This window comes from Gasterosteus aculeatus, chromosome 1 (genome assembly GCF_964276395.1).
Source record: "Gasterosteus aculeatus chromosome 1, fGasAcu3.hap1.1, whole genome shotgun sequence".
In the NCBI taxonomy this organism is placed as follows: domain Eukaryota; kingdom Metazoa; phylum Chordata; class Actinopteri; order Perciformes; family Gasterosteidae; genus Gasterosteus; species Gasterosteus aculeatus.
The window spans coordinates 3,467,971-3,485,874 of NC_135688.1; the positions used below are offsets into that span (position 1 = coordinate 3,467,971).

Consider the following 17,904-nt stretch of genomic DNA (forward strand, 5'->3'; position numbering starts at 1 on the left):
GGGAAATGGGTTTCTGTATTTGTCCGCCCTTTCTCTCTCTCTCTCTCTCTTTAACAAAAGGACTGATACATCAGGTTTTACTTTTCACACGGCGGTTGGAGGAGTTTAGCTTTGTACACTGTTAAAAATATTCACAAGCGGTTCACAAGCGGTTTGTGGCCAACGACGAGCTCACGGTGGCGTATTATGTTGTGTTTCTTTCGCCAGGAGGTACAAATACATCGTCTAGACACGGCCGTCTATAAATATCGATCAGAGCAACAAAAAAACACAATCTCGCAAACTGCTGGCTATTGATCGGACAGCAATTTAGACCTTGGGGGTCATTGTCTCCGTAGAGGTGGACGTCCTAGGAGACATCATCCTGCTAACAAATTCCCTTTAAGCTAATAAAATACATTACATTTACATTTAACATTTAGATTTAGATTTAACATTTACATTTAACATTTACATTATTTAACAACTTTGTGTTACTGCCAAACATCTTCCTTGGAAAAGTTATTGCATTAATTTCTCTCTAAATGTTTGAAAAAGTGAAACATGAGTATTGTCGTGCTTTTTTGTTCATATGATAATGCTGAATGTAGCAAAACTGCGCAGGATTTCAGAACGTGCGACATTTTACAAACGGCGCCCCATATCGTTCTACCTTTAGTCCGTTATCAACGTGGCATCTCATAGTGGTGGAATATATCAGAATCCATCAGTGGTTAGGAATGCACAGCGTGCTGGCGGCCTGATGTGCAAATGACGATCACGATCCTCAGCAGCCCGGTGCCCTTTTCAGTCGTGCCTCTTCAAAAGTTCACCCCTGTTGATTCTTAAAGTGGAAATGGGTCAGAGGGAGAATGAAGGAATACTGGTGGAAATTCAGATGAGAAGTGAAACCCTGAGACGTCCACGTTCTGGTTAAACTGGTTGTTTTCCCTTAAAACAAACAGGAATTAGATACGTTGTTCCAAAATTAAGCAATGTAAAAATCACTTGTCTTCAAAGCCTGTGATGGGATTTGGGACTGAAATTGAGAACATATTTCTGCTCTGGATTCAATCGGTGCATGAACATTGCCCCCAAGTGGTTAAAAGAAGAAAAACATTCCAAGGCATTTCATATGAATATTGTCCATTACCGGATGGTTAATATGATCACAGCCATGAATAAAAAACACAAATCCAACATGCATCCACTGATAAAAAAATGCCATGCCCTCAAAAATGGAACCGGAAGGAACCAAATCATTTAGAGCTTTAATACTGTGCAACAGAAGTTGCCAAATGTCCTTTATGCAACATTGCAGGACTTATATAAGAAATGTAAACCACAAGCGCATGAAGCAGCTACCTGACTTGCATATTCATTTCATCATTCGGTGCAGCTCCCATCTTTACGATGGCTTCAGCCTGCAGGAGCACTAAAGGCCGGATGAATGCTTCCTAGAAAGCTCGCTGAGCAAAGCGTGAAATATATACGATACTTATATCAAACCAGCTGCTTCTCCTGAACACAAGCTGCAGAGTAGCTACACATTATGCAAAATATGCATGCATGTAGTATATGCAGTATATGTGTGTACTGTATGTGTATATATATATATATATATATATATATATATATATATATATGTAGAATGTAAAATACAGCAGAGGGGTTCTGTTCTGTAATAATGCTTCACTTGAATACTTATGTAGCAAAAGATTAAAGGTCATTGATATTTTCTCTTCTTTCTTCCTTTGATTGTTTGTTTTATTAACCATAATTGTACTTAAAAAACACAAAGCAGGCTGGGAAATTGCCAAATAAAACATGCAACAAACGAATGAGTGGGAAGCAGATTAGAATGTATTAACAATATTTATTCACTACAAGTTCCAGTGTTATTTTTCCTATTTCATTTGAACCCAACAGTTAGAACAATATGTCTTTTCATACATATTTACAGATTGGCGTAACTATTGGCAATATATCACAAATCCATATTTATCTATATACATAACCCACGTATCACCCTGCACAACACGCCAGCCTGTGCGTGTTGGCGTGTGGGTGGAAGATGAGATATTTTTATTCAATCTGGGTTAAAGTCTCAGTAGTTTTCTTTGCTCCACTGTTCCTGCAAACAAAGGGCGGAGTTAGTAAAATAATCTCACTTTAAAACATTTCTCTGGGAGGAACCGACCCAGAGATGTCAGAAGAGGAATTCTCCTTTCATATTGTTGGCCGGTGTTCGGGGCGGTTACTCCGGGAGAAAAGGACCAGTGAAAATAAATTCAATATAAAAACACTATCAGAGTAAAAAAGTCTATTAATGGGGCTTTGATGAGCTGACTGTATTTGAATCGGACAGCAAACTGGGGTCAAATGTACAGATGAACAAGCATATTGTTGTACTAACTGATAACAACACAGGGTTTACCGTTTGATGGAGGTCAGCTTGAACATCAGACTTATTTCACTGACAAGCTGTGGAGGAAAATGAGTTGTGACGAGTCGGCAGGTCTTGTTTCTTACTCCATAAATGAGAGAATTAGCGGGGATGACGGCAATAAAACAAATGCACCTCGCCGTGGCTTTTATTTATTGCTCACATTGTCCACATATTTATTGGGATTAAAGAGCATTTGTTTGTTCAGGATTCCAGTCTAAAATAATATGCCAATACCACTTAAAGGTAGCTGCCAACCCTCCAAACTAAATTTCTTTTAAAGCATTAATTAATAGTATTACGTATTTGAGTGTAATATAACACCTATGATGAAACGCCCTTGAAAACATAAATTGTAATCGTCCCCAAATAAAAGCCAGTGAAGTTAACTGGACTAAGTAATATAAATGAAGAAAAGAAAACTGCAACATAAATAAAGAGATTATATGTGTTAAAGCTGGAGCATGTTTCGTAACGTTAGAACCTAGTTTGTCTCTATATTTAAATGCCAAAAAGCACATTCGATTGAATCTCATGTGTCAAAAACAAATAGGAATTTCCTTAAACAAAATAATCCCACTTTGGAATATTGCATGTCAAACACAAAAAATAGCTGCATTAAATATTGCATCGTAGCTACAACAAATTATTAGTAATGGGCATTGAGGAAATGCACAATTAGAAATAGGGATTGATAAATCTGGGAACACTGTAACAGTTCTTTTAACAGGCTGGTGAGATTTGGTTAAAATATAAATACAGTCGGTCAGAAACACAGTGAAACGTTCTACCATATACAGCAGAGGTGCCTATTACTCGTAGTCAAACATATGGTTACTCATGTAAAACCATACGTACCTAAGACCTTGTAACGAAATGGCAATGCTTATTAGAAAATTTAACTCCAAGAAAAAAAAAGAAGAGAATTCCTTCAATGAAACAACAACAGTGACTATGAAAACCAGCCTGCTGTCTAACAAGAAGCATTTTAAAATTAAGACACGTGAGTTGCAGAATATGTATCAGTCATGTATGTCATGTGTTTTCTTTGATTCACGATCACTAGCCTACTTGGGTAGTTCCAATATGTACAGCAGAAACCAATCGGTGCTTGTCAAGGGGACGAAAAACACCTTTAAATGTCAAATGTAATCTTTTACCCCATTGTAAAGCAGTTATGAAATAAGACATCCTCTGGTCTGCGTCGTCCCACCGATGGGACGTGTGCCGAATTACGCCAACAGACAATGTCCATCTGCAGGTCCACGTTTGAATCTCTGCTGCGAAAATCTACTAATATCACTAAGACATGAAAGGTTTAATGACTGAAGTATGGGGGGGGGGCATGTCGTTGTTAAGTTATTGTTCATAAGACAGCAGTTTTGATATAAAATTGCTGTGGAAAAGTGCAAAAACGTAATTAAAACGTTTGCTTTCGTTGAAGTAAAGCGTCCTATGCGATGTATTGCACCCAGTAAAACCTTCTCTTTGAGCTTCTAAGGCCGTTTCACACGTGTCACCAACTCACTCTAACACACAGGCGTCAAACTCAAGACATAAATTGCGTTTCTATAAAAAGTCGCTGCTATTCCTAAAAAGTCCACCAGGGGGGGGGGTCGCGCTCGCAGCGGCCGCAGATCACCTGCCACCGGAAAAGTAAAAAATCACGTCAGGTCAGGTACTGCTCGGGGAGGGGGTAGATCGTCATGAGTTGGACTGAAACGTTTGAGTGAAAAGTAGCTCGCGAGCAGAAAAAGTGTGGGGACCCCTTTAAAACGACTGGGACCCCCCCTATAATTTTTAATGGTCTGGCCCACTTACCTGGCACGGGCCTAAAATGAGTTTGACACCCCTGTTCTAGCACTTCTATCTCCCCCGACAGGCGTGTTGACATTCACTATTTCAATTCACCATCCTCATCGGCTCTGAAAAAGAAGTTATTTGAAATAATATGGGCGTAATTTGTTATCCTAAAACAAGAGACGCGTGCATTTCTGGGGGAATCACAGCTCGCTTCTCCCCGACCGTGCAGCACAGACCACAACGCCTCGGGTGGCTTTGGGTCCCAAAAAGAAGCCCACAATCATCACACCGATGCAGCCTTGAAAAGAACAAAAGAATGACGATGGGGAACTAGTTGGGTTTTTTTTGCAGGAAGCATCTCTGCAGCTTTGCAAATTCATCCAAGCGACGGACGCCACATCCGCCCAGGACTTTGCATTGAACGGACTTCTGTTCAGTCCGAGTTAGTTCCCCCCAGGTTAAAGCGTCCAGGGACGTGGGCGCGGGAGGGGGGGGTCAAAGGGCCGCTCTCCCCGCCCGTAGCCGCTCCGCCCGGCGGGGTCCCGTCGGGCTCTCACACCAGCGAGCCCGCTCTGTTCTGGGCCGGCACCATGACGGGCACCGCGCCCATGCGCTCCAGCGTGGCCTGGCTCACCGCGAAGGAGTGCGTGTGCTGCCCGCGCGCGGACGCCGCCGCCGCCGGCTTGAGGCCCACGGAGCCGTTGCTGCGCACCATGGCGGCCGGGGACGGGGCCGAGTTCGTGGTGACCACCAGAGTCTTGGGCGGCGGCAGCGTGTGGCTGCCGTTGGCGAACGACGTCGGCGGCGGCGGCTGCTGCGCGTGACGGGACAGCGGAGCGGAGCCCGGCGCCACCGCCGCCGCCGCGGGCCCGTGTCCCGCGTTGTGGGCCTGTCCGTGGCCGTGGGCGGCGGACACGGTCTGGCGCGTGTCCCCGTTGTAGCGCGTGTAGGAGTTGGTGTCGTAGCTGGGCTTGGGGTTGTGCCAGTAGCGGCTGTTGTAGGTGTTGGTGGACGTCAGCGTGTCGTTCTCCGAGGACGAGGCGTCGGCGTGGAACGCTTTCACCGACGACGACCTCTTGGGGGGGAGGTCGTCCTCTCTGTTCGGGAGAGACGCGAACGATGAGAGTCACACAGTATTAAAAGAGCTCTTCAGGGGCATAGAAGCTACTCATAGAACTCTGCCCTGTAGACGGACAAAGGTACAAATAACACAACACTGATGTACATATAAAGGATTCAAACAATCTCTTTTTGGGGGGTAAATGAGTTTGGCTCCCGATAAATCTGGCCGAGATAAGAGATACTTGATGTGCTTTTCAGAGCTGTCAGAGGGTAAATTGAAGACAGAATTAAGCCCAAAATGAGGCAGACATCAATCAAGCAAAGCCCCAGATATCTGAACGTCTCGTCAGAATAAACTCACAAAGGGATTGAGGGGAGAAATTGTCGCACACACTGTTTGAACGGACAAATTAGCCTCTGGCGACGGAAACATTTGCTGTCAGGAGATAAAATTAAGCTGAATTCTCCAAACTGTAAATCCAATTAGCTTTTTTTCTAACTAATTCTTTGTGGCTGTTCTGCGGACCCGCTAATCGTTCTCGAGTGGGAAATATCAGGCTGCATCTTATCGCCTTCTGAAATAGAGAAGAGAGACTACAAAGATCCACACGCCATAGCGTCATATCAGCAACCATCCAGTGCACAGGAACAACCGCACAAAGTCCCACCTGATCTCGTTGGGGATCTCCTCCTCGTCGTATTTGTTCTTGTTCTTCCAGTAGAAGAGCGTGAACACCACTAACAGGGAACAGATGATGACGGCCAAGATCCCGGTGGCGATGGTTCCTGCGATCAGACCCACGCTTTGGGGTTGGGCTGCAGGGGGGGAATAAGACAATAAGGTGGTCAGCTTGCTTCCAGGATGGAGGGGAAAGACTTTTTAACACCAGCCGCGTGTCAGCGTTTCCATAACCGCCCCCCCCCCCCCCCCCCCCCCCCCCCTTTACGGTCCCAACGGCAGCGTCACATGGACCCACTCACGTGCCACCACCTCCAGGTTGAGCAGACAGGTGCTCTTGCCGATAGCGTTGCTGGAGGTACACTGGTAGAGTCCTGAGGTGCCGGTGCTGATGTTTCTCAGGGTCACTGTGCCCTGCATCTGGTCTGAAGGACACACACACAGAGCCGGGCGTTTTAGGTATACGGTGAGAACGTGAAGCTGTAGGTATTCCTTTCATCTTCACTGATGATCGATGGGTTGGGTCGTGAGTTTTGAGTCATCGAGCCGCACACTACTGGATCCCATAAAAAGGCCTCAGCCGAGAGATGAAAATGTCGCGACTAGAACTAGAACACACACGGAGATATGAGGGTGGCTTTGGCAAATCCAGGATGCCGTTTCTTTATTGCTAAAAAAGACTATTTCGTCGTAGAAGGTTAAACTCGTTACGCCAGTTGGAGATGCTTCCCAAAATGATACTATGTTTGTCTTAAAACAAATGCTGTTAAATAGCTTATATTGAAATAACAATATAGAATATCTTGCAAATAATTGAGATTTACTTTACAGGGTTTAAAATAATATAAACAGCATAATAGTGCCATGCAACTACAAGAACACTGCCTTTTGGTTAGTTTAACGCCTTTTACCGACACAGTTGTGACGTTGTGTAATACCTCACTATGATCTCACAAGAGCTCATAACTGACTCAGATTCAATTTGTACTGTCGCTGAATTTGCAGGTACGCTAAATGTTCTGTAGCTTCAACGTTATTTGCCTTTCCAGTCGCGTGAGAAAACAAAATACCGGGAGCATTGTGCTAATCTGCCGTGTATGTGAATGAAGTCACTTTTTGTGTATCAGCCTTTTACAGACCAGCAGTGTGCGGACAAAGAAGGTGATGCAGATTGTTTGCCTGTGCAGTCGGCACAGCAGGGAAGGCGAGTCCACGACACCGGCGCTCTGCAAGTGCTGAAAACCACAAACCCCGACTCGGATAATCCCGACTCCCGAGAGTTTAACATCGGGTGCTAAGCTAAATTTGAAGCCAAATTCGGCATTCAGCATGACAGAGCGAGCACAACAACACAAACACACAAATTTGCAGGGGTTTGTAACCATCCAACCAACCAACCAACCACAGTGGGATCAGTGAGGTGGGGGAAGTGGCCCTTGGGTGGGCGGGAGTTTGGGCTCGGCACATGACAGGTGGCGGTGATGGTGGAAGCTACGTCTGTGAGATTTACCGGCGAAGGTGGGGCAAAAGGGAACTCCGACCGCCAGCTTGTTTGCTATACCTTGCATGGCGTTGTGCGGCAGTTTGGGCAGCGCGTCCAGCTTCTCCCAGGAGTAGGACGGCGTGGGAATACCTTCCTCTGAGCTGCACATCAGCATGATGTCACTGCCCACGTCCAGCGCGCCCTGGATTCGACACGCCGGCGCCGAGGGGGGCACTGGCAGACGGAGAGAGAGAGATGTCACCTTAACCGCTTCGCAACGCTGACCTTTTTAGCGCTTCGCCTCCACCCAGTTAAATAAGTGTCAGACAATGAAACATCTGCAGTTGTCGTGAGGCGACGCGTTCGCCGGGGCCGGTTACCCAACACGGTGAGCCCGATGACGCCGATGTTGCGCCCCCCTCTGTCCGGGAGGTTGTTGACCAGGCACTGGTAGGTCCCAGTGTCCGACAGCTGGGTGTTGTTGATGAAGATGGAGGCACTTGTGCTCGGCATGGTGGCCTGGAAGCCCACGCGGCCGTTGAGGTGGTTGGCGAGGCTGAACACCTGGCCGCCCTGGTAAATGATCACCTGGCGCCCCCCCCAGAGAGAGAAAACACAGAGAGGTTACGGACGCACAGGAGGGAGGGAGAGGGGGGGGGGGCTCCATTTGACATAAGTGGCAAAGGAGAAAAAAAAAGGTTTCAGGGAAAGAAAGGAAATACTGCTGGATGCTTTATGAGTGTGCTTGGTGGCGATTTACTGCAGTTGCCCGTTCTGCCGCTAGAGGGCGGCCTCGCTACGCGGAGGCGCTGGAAGAAAGCGAGCGCACTTTTATGCCGTTTGGGAAACGAACAAACAAAACGAGAATGAAAATCTGTTTTATTTGTGAGTGGTTGTTTCTAGCTCAGTGGGTGGATTCCGGGGTGTGCACTAAAGTATGCTTTCATGGTACCGCGAGGCTCTTCAGATAAAAGGATCCACTAAATGGATATGCATCATTTAAAGCGTTTGAACTGGGAAACATACAAACTGCAATCGGGTGAATCAAACAAGAGCAAAGGCGGACGACTTCGGGATGTAGCAGGAAACTAAATCAAGTTCTATGTTTACACCAGTGATTTTCCCAACAAAATCCCAATGACAAGACGCCAACTAAGGCCTTTTTTTTATTTTAGCAAAAGCTTTCTAGTCGGGAATCAGAGAGCGACGGTTGTTGAAAAGCTCCTCGGGCCTCCGACTCCGGCTGAGCGGCTCGTTTGTGAGCCGGATGCAAAACAGCTCTCGCCGCCCCTCAGATGGGCCCACACAAAAGATGAAGAGGACACGCGCAAACGGACACACACACACACACAAGTCTCACCAGCTCCACACGAGGTACGCGCACACATGTACACACAGAGCGTGGTGGGGAATCAGAGGGACTATTCAGTTTGGTGAAAAGAGCCCTCATTGAAGTGTTCAAAGACCCAGTCAGGGAAACAACTGGCACCACTGTGTGTGTGTGTGTGCGTGCATACATATGTGTGTGTGTGTGTGTGTGTGTGAGAGAGTGATAGTTCTGATGAAGGAACAGGGATGTGTGCACCACCGTGGTTGTAAATTGCGCGGCTGCGATTTCCTGAGAGCAGTCCTACGCTCGCTTTGTCCTCTTATGTGCAGATGAATGGGCAGCTCCTCAGCTGTGATGAGCGCCTGCAACCACATCTTCTGTGTGTGTGTGTGTGCGCGCGCGTTTCGGTGTACGGGACGTTTTTGGAAAGTGTTTGCGATGATTATTCCGCCTCATTCTTTCACTTATTTTCTTCTTTCCTATTTGTTTTCTTGTCTCCAGTTTCTGTCCGTCTGCAGCTCTCTGCCCTCTTCTCTATTTCCATCTCCGACAGACGGCACCGGTGTGACCTGGCTGCACACTCCTGGTGACCTAACAATCTAATCTGCATGCCCTGACCCCAACCCCACCCCCACACACACACACACACACACACACACTGTGGGAATCCAGCCTGAGCCACAGGTGGATGCACACAGGAATCCTTCCTGTAAAGACCCTCTTGGCCCCAGAAATGGGACACTGGCACTGTCTCGTTAAAAAAAATAAAGCCACGATGTCAATTGTCCGTCGATTAGGTGCAACAATGTACTGTGCGTAGCAGCAGAGCAATGGGATGGTGACCGGTGTCTTTCAACTGAGCTCTCGTATCGGCAGAATAAAAGACAGTGAAAACCCTCCCGCGGTAAATTACTGTACTGATGCCGAGTCTGCACACTGACGTCTCCGGAGGGAAGAGCAAGAAATACCGCTGTGCAAATCAACACAGGAGATATCGCATTGGAGCATATGAGACGGCGCGGTGCAGCTGTCACACCATCTCCTCCGCTGCCTCTCCGCAGGGAAGAGCTACGGCATCGGACGCCGGTGTTTGGCTTCGTCCGGAGTTTTCTGTTCGTTCAACGTGTCCTGCAGAAATGCGGCGCGCAGGCCCGGCAGGGAGGCAGCGAGGAGAGGGGCGTCGCGTTCGAGGGTGCACGTGAAAGCGGCGTGTATTCGATCTGGCAGACCTCTCATTCCCACGTGAAGGTTTGAATCTGATTGGCGTGAAACACAGATGTTCTCAATTACAGATTAACATCGTTTCTGCACCACAGGCTTTCTTTGACCTCGATTTCACCAGAGAATCATTTCGCCAAAACATGCACAATTGTTTATCCTGCGAGTTCATTGGGGAAGTGTTAAAACGCGTTTCCTCAATTCCTGGAAAGGAAGCTTTAATCCATTTTTGTCCCAGATTGTATAAATTCTAAATATGATCCCATTTTCCTCTTTTCAACGAGAGAAATAAAGGGTGAATATGAAGAAAAATTGGATTTCAAAACATGTAAGATAAGAGATAAAGTCTGTCCGTCTCTCCACATGGAAGGAATGTCTCCTGAGTGAAACATCAACTGTTTCAATCATTTCAACCACAGAGTCGGTTTAAGGAATCAGTCTCACAGGTGGTGCGAGACGAGAGTGAACATGAAGCTCTTGTTGGAGCATTAATAACACAAACGGTTTAGAGAGGATCAACAGCTCAGGAACATAACACCATTGCCTAATGCCAGTGTGTGTAGGTGTGTGTCTGTGTCTGGATCATCTCACACCTTGCAGCACAGGGACATGATGATGTGGAACCAACCAGGGCGGCGCTTTTAGCGAGTGAAAAGCACCAACGCAACGTACGGCGGCACGTCTCCTGTTGTCTGAGCGCCGCGCTCAGATCCACAGCGGCGTGGGACCCGAGCGGTCCGAGCGCACCCGCTTAAAGGCCCCCGGCCGGTGGTGCGCTGGGTTCTGTTCAGTCATTCTTAATGGCTTTTAGCATCAACTGTGATCATTTGTGACGTTCTCTTCCCCCTACAGTGACATTTAATGCATCACTCACTGTTTAGACCTCTCACCGAAATTCAAAATTCACACGTGCAACCTGGTTGCAGAGCGCCGGTTCACACAGTGTTTTTCTGTGTGTGTGTGTCACTTTATGCACGTATGGATGTCCTGTTCAATCTGCCAGAGTGCAATCTTTTTTTTTTTAAAAGCGTGTGCTCGACCTTTTACATAATGTTCCCATCGACAAAAAGCACAGCGTGAGAGCACAATTAACGTTTGCGTCCCCAACGTGTTCCAGCTCCCGGCATCACTCGCCTCACACGGTCACACGCACGCATCCATCCACGAGCAAGTGGCCATACGTGCTCATGTCACTGCGAGCCCTCATCCACAGGTGTGCGCATTACGCTTGATGGCTGTACGCAAACGTCCACTGCGGCTTTCACACTTCTTTTGCGCAGCGTGCGTGCGTGTGTGTGTGTGTGTATATGCAAAGCCGGTAAATGTATAAAAGCCCTCCTTGTGGATCTACACTGCATTTGTACCAGCAGTCTGTCTGCCAGTTTGTGTGTGTGTGTGTGTGTGTGTGTGTGTGTGTGTGTGTGTGTGCGCGTGGAGACAACAGCTGCGCTGTAGAGCCCGTCGTGGGTGAGAGGTAATTAGTGCAGAAGATGATTGTATTATTTGGACGGCCGACCGGCGCCGGGGTTCAAAGTGAAGGGAGGCAGGTGAGCTTGTATGGCCAGCAGCTGCATGTTAAACAACTCAAATGGAATCACGGAAGTCCCGCAAGGGAGGGGTGGGGGGGGGGGACGGAAGGTGAGAAGAGAAAGAGCGCAGAGAACGGCAGGTTCATCAAGATTCACAACAATACGGCCAAGGCAATACAATCGAGTGCTACGTGACATCGCTGTCCTCAGGCTGCACTATGCACACACCGTAAGCTCACAGCTACGTCTATTTACTAATGAAGCCATCTTGCAGAACTAATGTCCTCCTAGAGGTGCGTTCAGATTCACAGGGAAAGAGAGCTTTCGTCTATTTGTGCTGCACTCTGCAGAGGAGGCACATTGCACATCGAGCACATACGTGCACATAAATAAGGTCAGCTCGGGTTCTCTCTCTGTGTGTCTGAGCACACCGTAGGGCCGACGGAGTCGCGTGTACCTGCTTGGACTGTGCGGTCGGCGTTGGGGGAAGCAGCGCGGACATCCACGTGAGGCGGCAGCGTTTCATTGGAGTATTGGAGTTACATGCATCTCAGTGGTACAGTCCATCTCAGCACATGTATTAACATTATAGCAACTGCTGGGTGCAAATATCAACAACATACTGTACAATGCACGAGGGACGCGCTGCCACCGGGGTTGAGTGGCAGCGGCGGCGTCGGGCGGATAAAGCGCTGTGTACCTGCTCTGGCTGGTTGGCGTTGGACAGCGGTATCACCATCCAGATGATGTTCAGGTTGTTGAGGGCAGCGCTGGTGGTGAAGGAGCAGGGCAGGACGGCCGCTTGGCCTCGGGCCACCTGGACGCTGCTCTGGGACGCCGTCACGTCCAGCGCCCGCACGCACACTGCGGGAGGGAAAAGAGGCGGCGATCAGCGACTCGGGTGCACAGTAGGAAAGCAGGAACAGCAACCGGGGGATATCGAAATGCAGCCTCTACAATTTCAATTGGATGCACGGTGCACAATCCTGCTTTATAATACTTGCAGTACTGTCCTTTCTGCAGTGTATTGGACTTAGAAAGACACTGTGAGGAGGGTTTCATTTCTTTGCGCGTCCTTTCTCCGCAGCACAACAAACATGACGTCTGAACCGAGCTCGTTTTGAAATGCCCCTCGACAGCCAAACAATCATCTAGACCTCGCTGCGAAGGAGCACATAAAATATGCAATAGTTTAATGGGGGAGCTGCCTCTCGAGTTATCAGTTCCCTGAAACACCCTGCTTCTCGTGGCCTACCTGGGAACAGCGTCAGTATCAAAAGATTCTACAATAGTGACGGTTATTTCAGACCCCGTCTGCTGCCAACGCGGCACACAAACAAAACCAGAATAGCTCGCCGTCTTGTGCAACAAACCCAAACCTGGAGCACCAGGAAGAGTCTTTCCCACGACGCGCATCCAGCTGTCGGCCGTTACAGACCCACAGAGACAAATATGTACATGCAGCATCCTATTTCTAGACCGGCTAAAGACTTTAACGCCGAAATTGAGTTAGATCTCCCTCGCAAGCATGTGTCCATGTCCAACAGCTCCCATGGGGAGGACCCTTATCTGAACACGGTGAGGAGGATGAGGGCACTGATGTGATTACAGATAATTGATCACGTCCTGTGAATCATTCTCGTTAGCGATAATGTGAGATGATGATCTTATACCATGAACCAATAGTAGAAACCGCCAGCGCGTCATTTAAGTGATACGCAGGAGTCAAACCCGGATGTCAAGTGCAAGAAATATCACAACCAAACCATACGTCATGTTATGCGTATTATTCCCGAGTCGCAAAATATCAGGCATTTCTGCTGCATTTGGGGGTTTTGAACATCACATCACATTGTAGCTGACAGACGGCCTGTTGCTCCCTCTCGGCGTGTCCGAAAAACCCGCAGACCTCCCACGCTTTCCTTCTGCTGGCAGACACAACACGCGCAGCGGGCCTCGGTGCCATGCATTATGCAAGCAATTCCACTTGGAATGTGTACATGTCGCATTCACGGCAGTGTGACTCCTCGCTGGAACAATACGACGGGCATGCGGCCGCAGTTTAAAGCGCACTTTTAGCCCTTTTTGAGACCCATCCAGTCTTTGGTCGCCTCTCTAATCGGATCTTCTTTCATCCTCTGTGTACACAATGCTCACTTCACGCACACAGGCAACCAATGCTCTTATTTAGCAGCACAGGAGTTGACACAAAGGGTTACGGCCCATATGGAAAAACGAGATTGCACTGGCGGCATGAGATCAGCGCGTTTAGTCTCCTAAACTGGATTTAAGGAGGGCGAGAGACAGAGAAAGAAAGACTTCAGAAAAGAAAGATACGGGAGAAAGAGTGAGGAGGACCCAGAGGAGCGAAGATAGAAAGAGCTTCTTATCGTCCCTAAGCCTCCTCCAAGGCAGCGGCCTCTCAAGCCCACAACAGCTGCAGGGCTCGTTTCAAAACAGCGGATTAAGGAACCTCTGCGTAATCTCCCGCGATCCAAAGGAGGCGGACACACACCTCGACGCAACGCACGTGGCGTCCCACCCACCGCCGTGCAGTTACGGTTGCCCCCCCCCTCTCTCCCCCTCAGGGCCGCATCTGAGACACGAGATCTGAGGCATTGCCTCACTGTTGCACGGTTCTTCAGCGCTGCCCGTTGAGCGCGTCCGGTGGGCAGCTGCTCCTCCAGAATGAATCCTGCACAGATCTCAGTACAAAGCTCTCAAAAGAGCAGCCTGGAATCTACAGTAGTTTCTGCTTTTATTTCTCTCATCTTCTTGCCCGGAGCTGATTGCAGCACAGCAGGCGTTAGTCATCTCCATGTCTCCAGGAATGGGGTCTGTGATGGAAATGAGACAGGGAATTGCAAAGATATACGTGAAGTAGACAAATGATGCCCCTGATTAAGCCCAAGTCAGAGTGTTTTTTCCTCTTTTTTTGCCAATAATAGTACGTATAGGTCTGATTAAATGACCTTTAAGTGGTCCTTTATGAGAGGAAGCGAGTGGGTTGATGAGCAGAAAGAGGATGCAGGGGAAGGGAAGAGATCAAGGGAAGGGAACAATACGAGGAAGGGATACATGGAGGAGGAATAAATAAAAAATTGGGAGAAGGGGAGGAGTGAGCTAGGAGGAGGACAGAGGAAAGGAGAAAAGGATGCTGCTTGATTTCCGAGGGGGCCTAATTGATGGAGTGACTCCAGGCAGCGCCAGCGGAGCGAAGGAGACAAGCTCCGTAAAAACACTCCTCTCTCTCCTCATTCAGGAGCCGAGTGTCAAAACTACTGTTGATTAATGCATGAGAAAACCACACACCGCAGAGAGCATGGAAATGTGCATGTGCATGTGTGTGTGTGTGTGAGCTAACTCTGTCATGCTAAGGTGCAGCCATGATGGGATGGAGGACAATGCGGGGTGGATACAACACTTCCAATCTCTCACTCACTTAAACACTCACTCTCTCTCGTTCTCTCTCACACACACACACACACACACACACACGCGCGCGTGCGCACAACCTCTGCTTGGCAAGTCATTTGCATCCTGCGTTTTTATTCATGCGGCTCTTTTATTCATAGCCTTTACTTTTATTCCAGTTTCCAACAGATGCCCCCGGTGCTGCGATGTGAGGAGCTGCTGGCACGGATTCAGTGTGTGGGCCGGGACGCACAAACACACACACACACACACACACACACACACATTCACCTGTTTAAGTGAGATCATCAACGATGGTGCTAAAAGTCAGACAAAAGAAAGGCAGCTCAACGAAGGCCAACACAGATGTAAAACTCAACGGGGGATGTCGGATAATTGCAGCAGCTTTTGTAGCCGTAACCTCGTTTTTTGTGACATTTGGCCGTTTGCCGAGCAGGATGAGCAAACTTTTGAAACGAGCGTGAGACCTCTGAAGAAGTGAGTGGCAGAAGAGAAAGAGATCGAGCATAAAATCATGCATCCCCTCCTTCCGGCGTGACAGTTGGCCGCTCTGATCACATTTTGCGTTTGTTCCGAGTCCTCTTGCGATTTCCCTTCGGACTCTAACGCCATTGGCGAAGCCGCGGTGGAAGCGAATCTTCTGCAAGGACACAAATAAATACCTTTTAAACATCAAATTAAACACAAGCACGACCACATCGCGCGCAAAGACACCTGCGCCCCACGAGCTCCGTGATGGGCGTCACCCCCGCGCGTGAACCGGCAGGCGAGCACACGCGTACGCCTGGAGGTCAGGTGGTACGCTCTGGTGCCCAGCTGCTCTTTTCCCCCTATTTTCTATTACTTTTGCTAAGCTAAGCTAACCTGCTGCTAGCTTCATCAGGAATCAGGAAACATTTATTGCCAAAATATGTCATACATACAAGTTGGTGCGTGACAGTAGACGGTGTAACAATAGACAACAAGACAGCAGTGCACAAGTAATAAAATAAAATTAAATAAAATTAAATTAAATGCTACGCAATGGGTTAGTAGAATAAGGCTATGGGTTAGTATCTGTCACGGTGTGGTTCACTTCCTGTCTTATTTTGTAGTTTTCTGCCACTCGTGTCCCCGGGTAACTTCACTTCCTGCCTTGTCTCGTCATCCCCTGTGTTCGTCTAATAGTTTCCACCTGTGTCCAATCACCTGCACCTCCCTTGTGTATTTAAGCAGTGTGTCTCCTGTGTCACTTGTCGCGTCATTGTCTTTCGCCACGCATGTCTTTCGTCTTGGATCGCCGTAGTTTCTCGTCTGTGTGCTTTTGCCCCCGGTTCCTGTTTTTTGAGCTTTGACTATTAAAGTCTTTTGTTTTCTACAAGTCTGCGTTTGAGTCCTGCCTTCCACCCCGCAACCCTGACAGAATGACGCGACCAAAAAAGGGCTCAGCAGACCCGCTGCCAGACTATGGTCCGGACTACTTGGACGTAAGAAGTCCCTTCTGGCAGCGGAAAACGAATTTTGTTTTTGGTCCCAGGAGCTATCAGCTCGCCTGCCTCGAGCTCCGGGACCTCCTTAACCCAAGGAGGAGCAAGCGGAAGAAGCGCTCTCCCGTTCCCGCTGGGCCGCCGCAGCGATCTCCCGTTCCCGCTGGGCCGCCGCAGCGATCTCCCGTTCCCGCTGGGCCGCCGCAGCGATCTCCCGTTCCCGCTGGGCCGCCGCAGCGATCTCCCGTTCCCGCTGGGCCGCCGCAGCGATCTCCCGTTCCCGCTGGGCCGCCGCAGCGATCTCCCGTTCCCGCTGGGCCGCCCCGACTCTCACCCATGCCCCCGACCCGACCAGTTCCGGCCCCACGCTCCATGCCCCCGACCCGACCAGTACCGGCCCCACGCTCCATGCCCCCGACCCGACCAGTACCGGCCCCACGCTCCATGCCCCCGACCCGACCAGTACCGGCCCCACGCTCCATGCCCCCGACCCGACCAGTACCGGCCCCACGCTCCATGCCCCCGACCCGACCAGTCCCCGCTCCGAGACTCATGACCCCGACGCCCCCAGTCCCCGCTCCGAGACTCAGGCTCCCTCCCTCCCATCCCATGGTCCTCTCCCACCCTCCCGTTGGTGATTTGAGGGCCGTCTGGGATCCGGCCCTTGAGGGGGGGGCTACGGGGTGGGTTATGGGGGGGGCTGAGCCGCCGCAGACTGCGGAGTTGTTCCGTGTCCCCGAGCTGGAGCAGACTGCGGAGTTGTTCCGTGTCCCCGAGCTGGAGCAGACTGCGGAGGTGTTCCGTGTCCCCGAGCTGGAGCAGACTGCGGAGGTGTTCCGTGTCCCCGAGCTGGAGCAGACTACGGAGGTGTTCCGTGTCCCCGAGCCTGAGCAGACTACGGAGGTGTTCCGTGTCCCCGAGCCTGAGCAGACTACGGAGGTGTTCCGTGTCCCCGAGCCTGAGCAGACTACGGAGGTGTCCCGTGTCCCCGAGCTGCCGACGACGCAGACGACGACTACCCCAGACGTTTCCCGTGTCTCAGAGTCTGCCATTCTAGAGACGTTCCGTGCCCTGCAGTCGCCGCTCCGGAGCCGGATTGGTGACCGCCCGCCGGGCCGACCCCCAGAGGCTCCCCGCTCGTCTGGCCGCCCGCCAGGCCGCCCGCCAGAGTTTCCAGGGTGGTCCGACCAACGTCTATGGTTTCCCTCCCCACCCACCCCTTGTTCGCTCTAGTGTTGGCCGTCTGGAATTCGGCCCTTAAGGGGGGGGTACTGTCACGGTGTGGTTCACTTCCTGTCTTATTTTGTAGTTTTCTGCCACTCGTGTCCCCGGGTAACTTCACTTCCTGCCTTGTCTCGTCATCCCCTGTGTTCGTCTAATAGTTTCCACCTGTGTCCAATCACCTGCACCTCCCTTGTGTATTTAAGCAGTGTGTCTCCTGTGTCACTTGTCGCGTCATTGTCTTTCGCCACGC

General features: G+C 49.7%; 1 protein-coding gene across 2 annotated transcripts in view; it reads right to left on the reverse strand.

The window, feature by feature from the left end:
* Nucleotides 1-1,835: 1,835 nt before the first annotated feature.
* Nucleotides 1,836-17,904, reverse strand: part of igsf11 (immunoglobulin superfamily member 11) — a 67,312-nt gene continuing 51,243 nt past the window's right edge. The window contains exons 2-7 of one of the 2 annotated variants that reach the window (XM_040189910.2): nucleotides 12,230-12,393; nucleotides 7,833-8,040; nucleotides 7,531-7,686; nucleotides 6,272-6,394; nucleotides 5,959-6,106; nucleotides 1,836-5,325 (exon numbers count right to left, since the gene is read on the reverse strand). In XM_040189910.2, the coding sequence (XP_040045844.2) occupies nucleotides 4,782-5,325; nucleotides 5,959-6,106; nucleotides 6,272-6,394; nucleotides 7,531-7,686; nucleotides 7,833-8,040; nucleotides 12,230-12,393 (1,343 nt within the window). In that variant the 3' untranslated portion in view covers nucleotides 1,836-4,781. Of the gene's footprint in view, nucleotides 5,326-5,958; nucleotides 6,107-6,271; nucleotides 6,395-7,530; nucleotides 7,687-7,832; nucleotides 8,041-11,986; nucleotides 12,186-12,229; nucleotides 12,394-17,904 lie in introns of those variants that run through there. The other variant, XM_078107884.1, reaches the window with a different exon arrangement.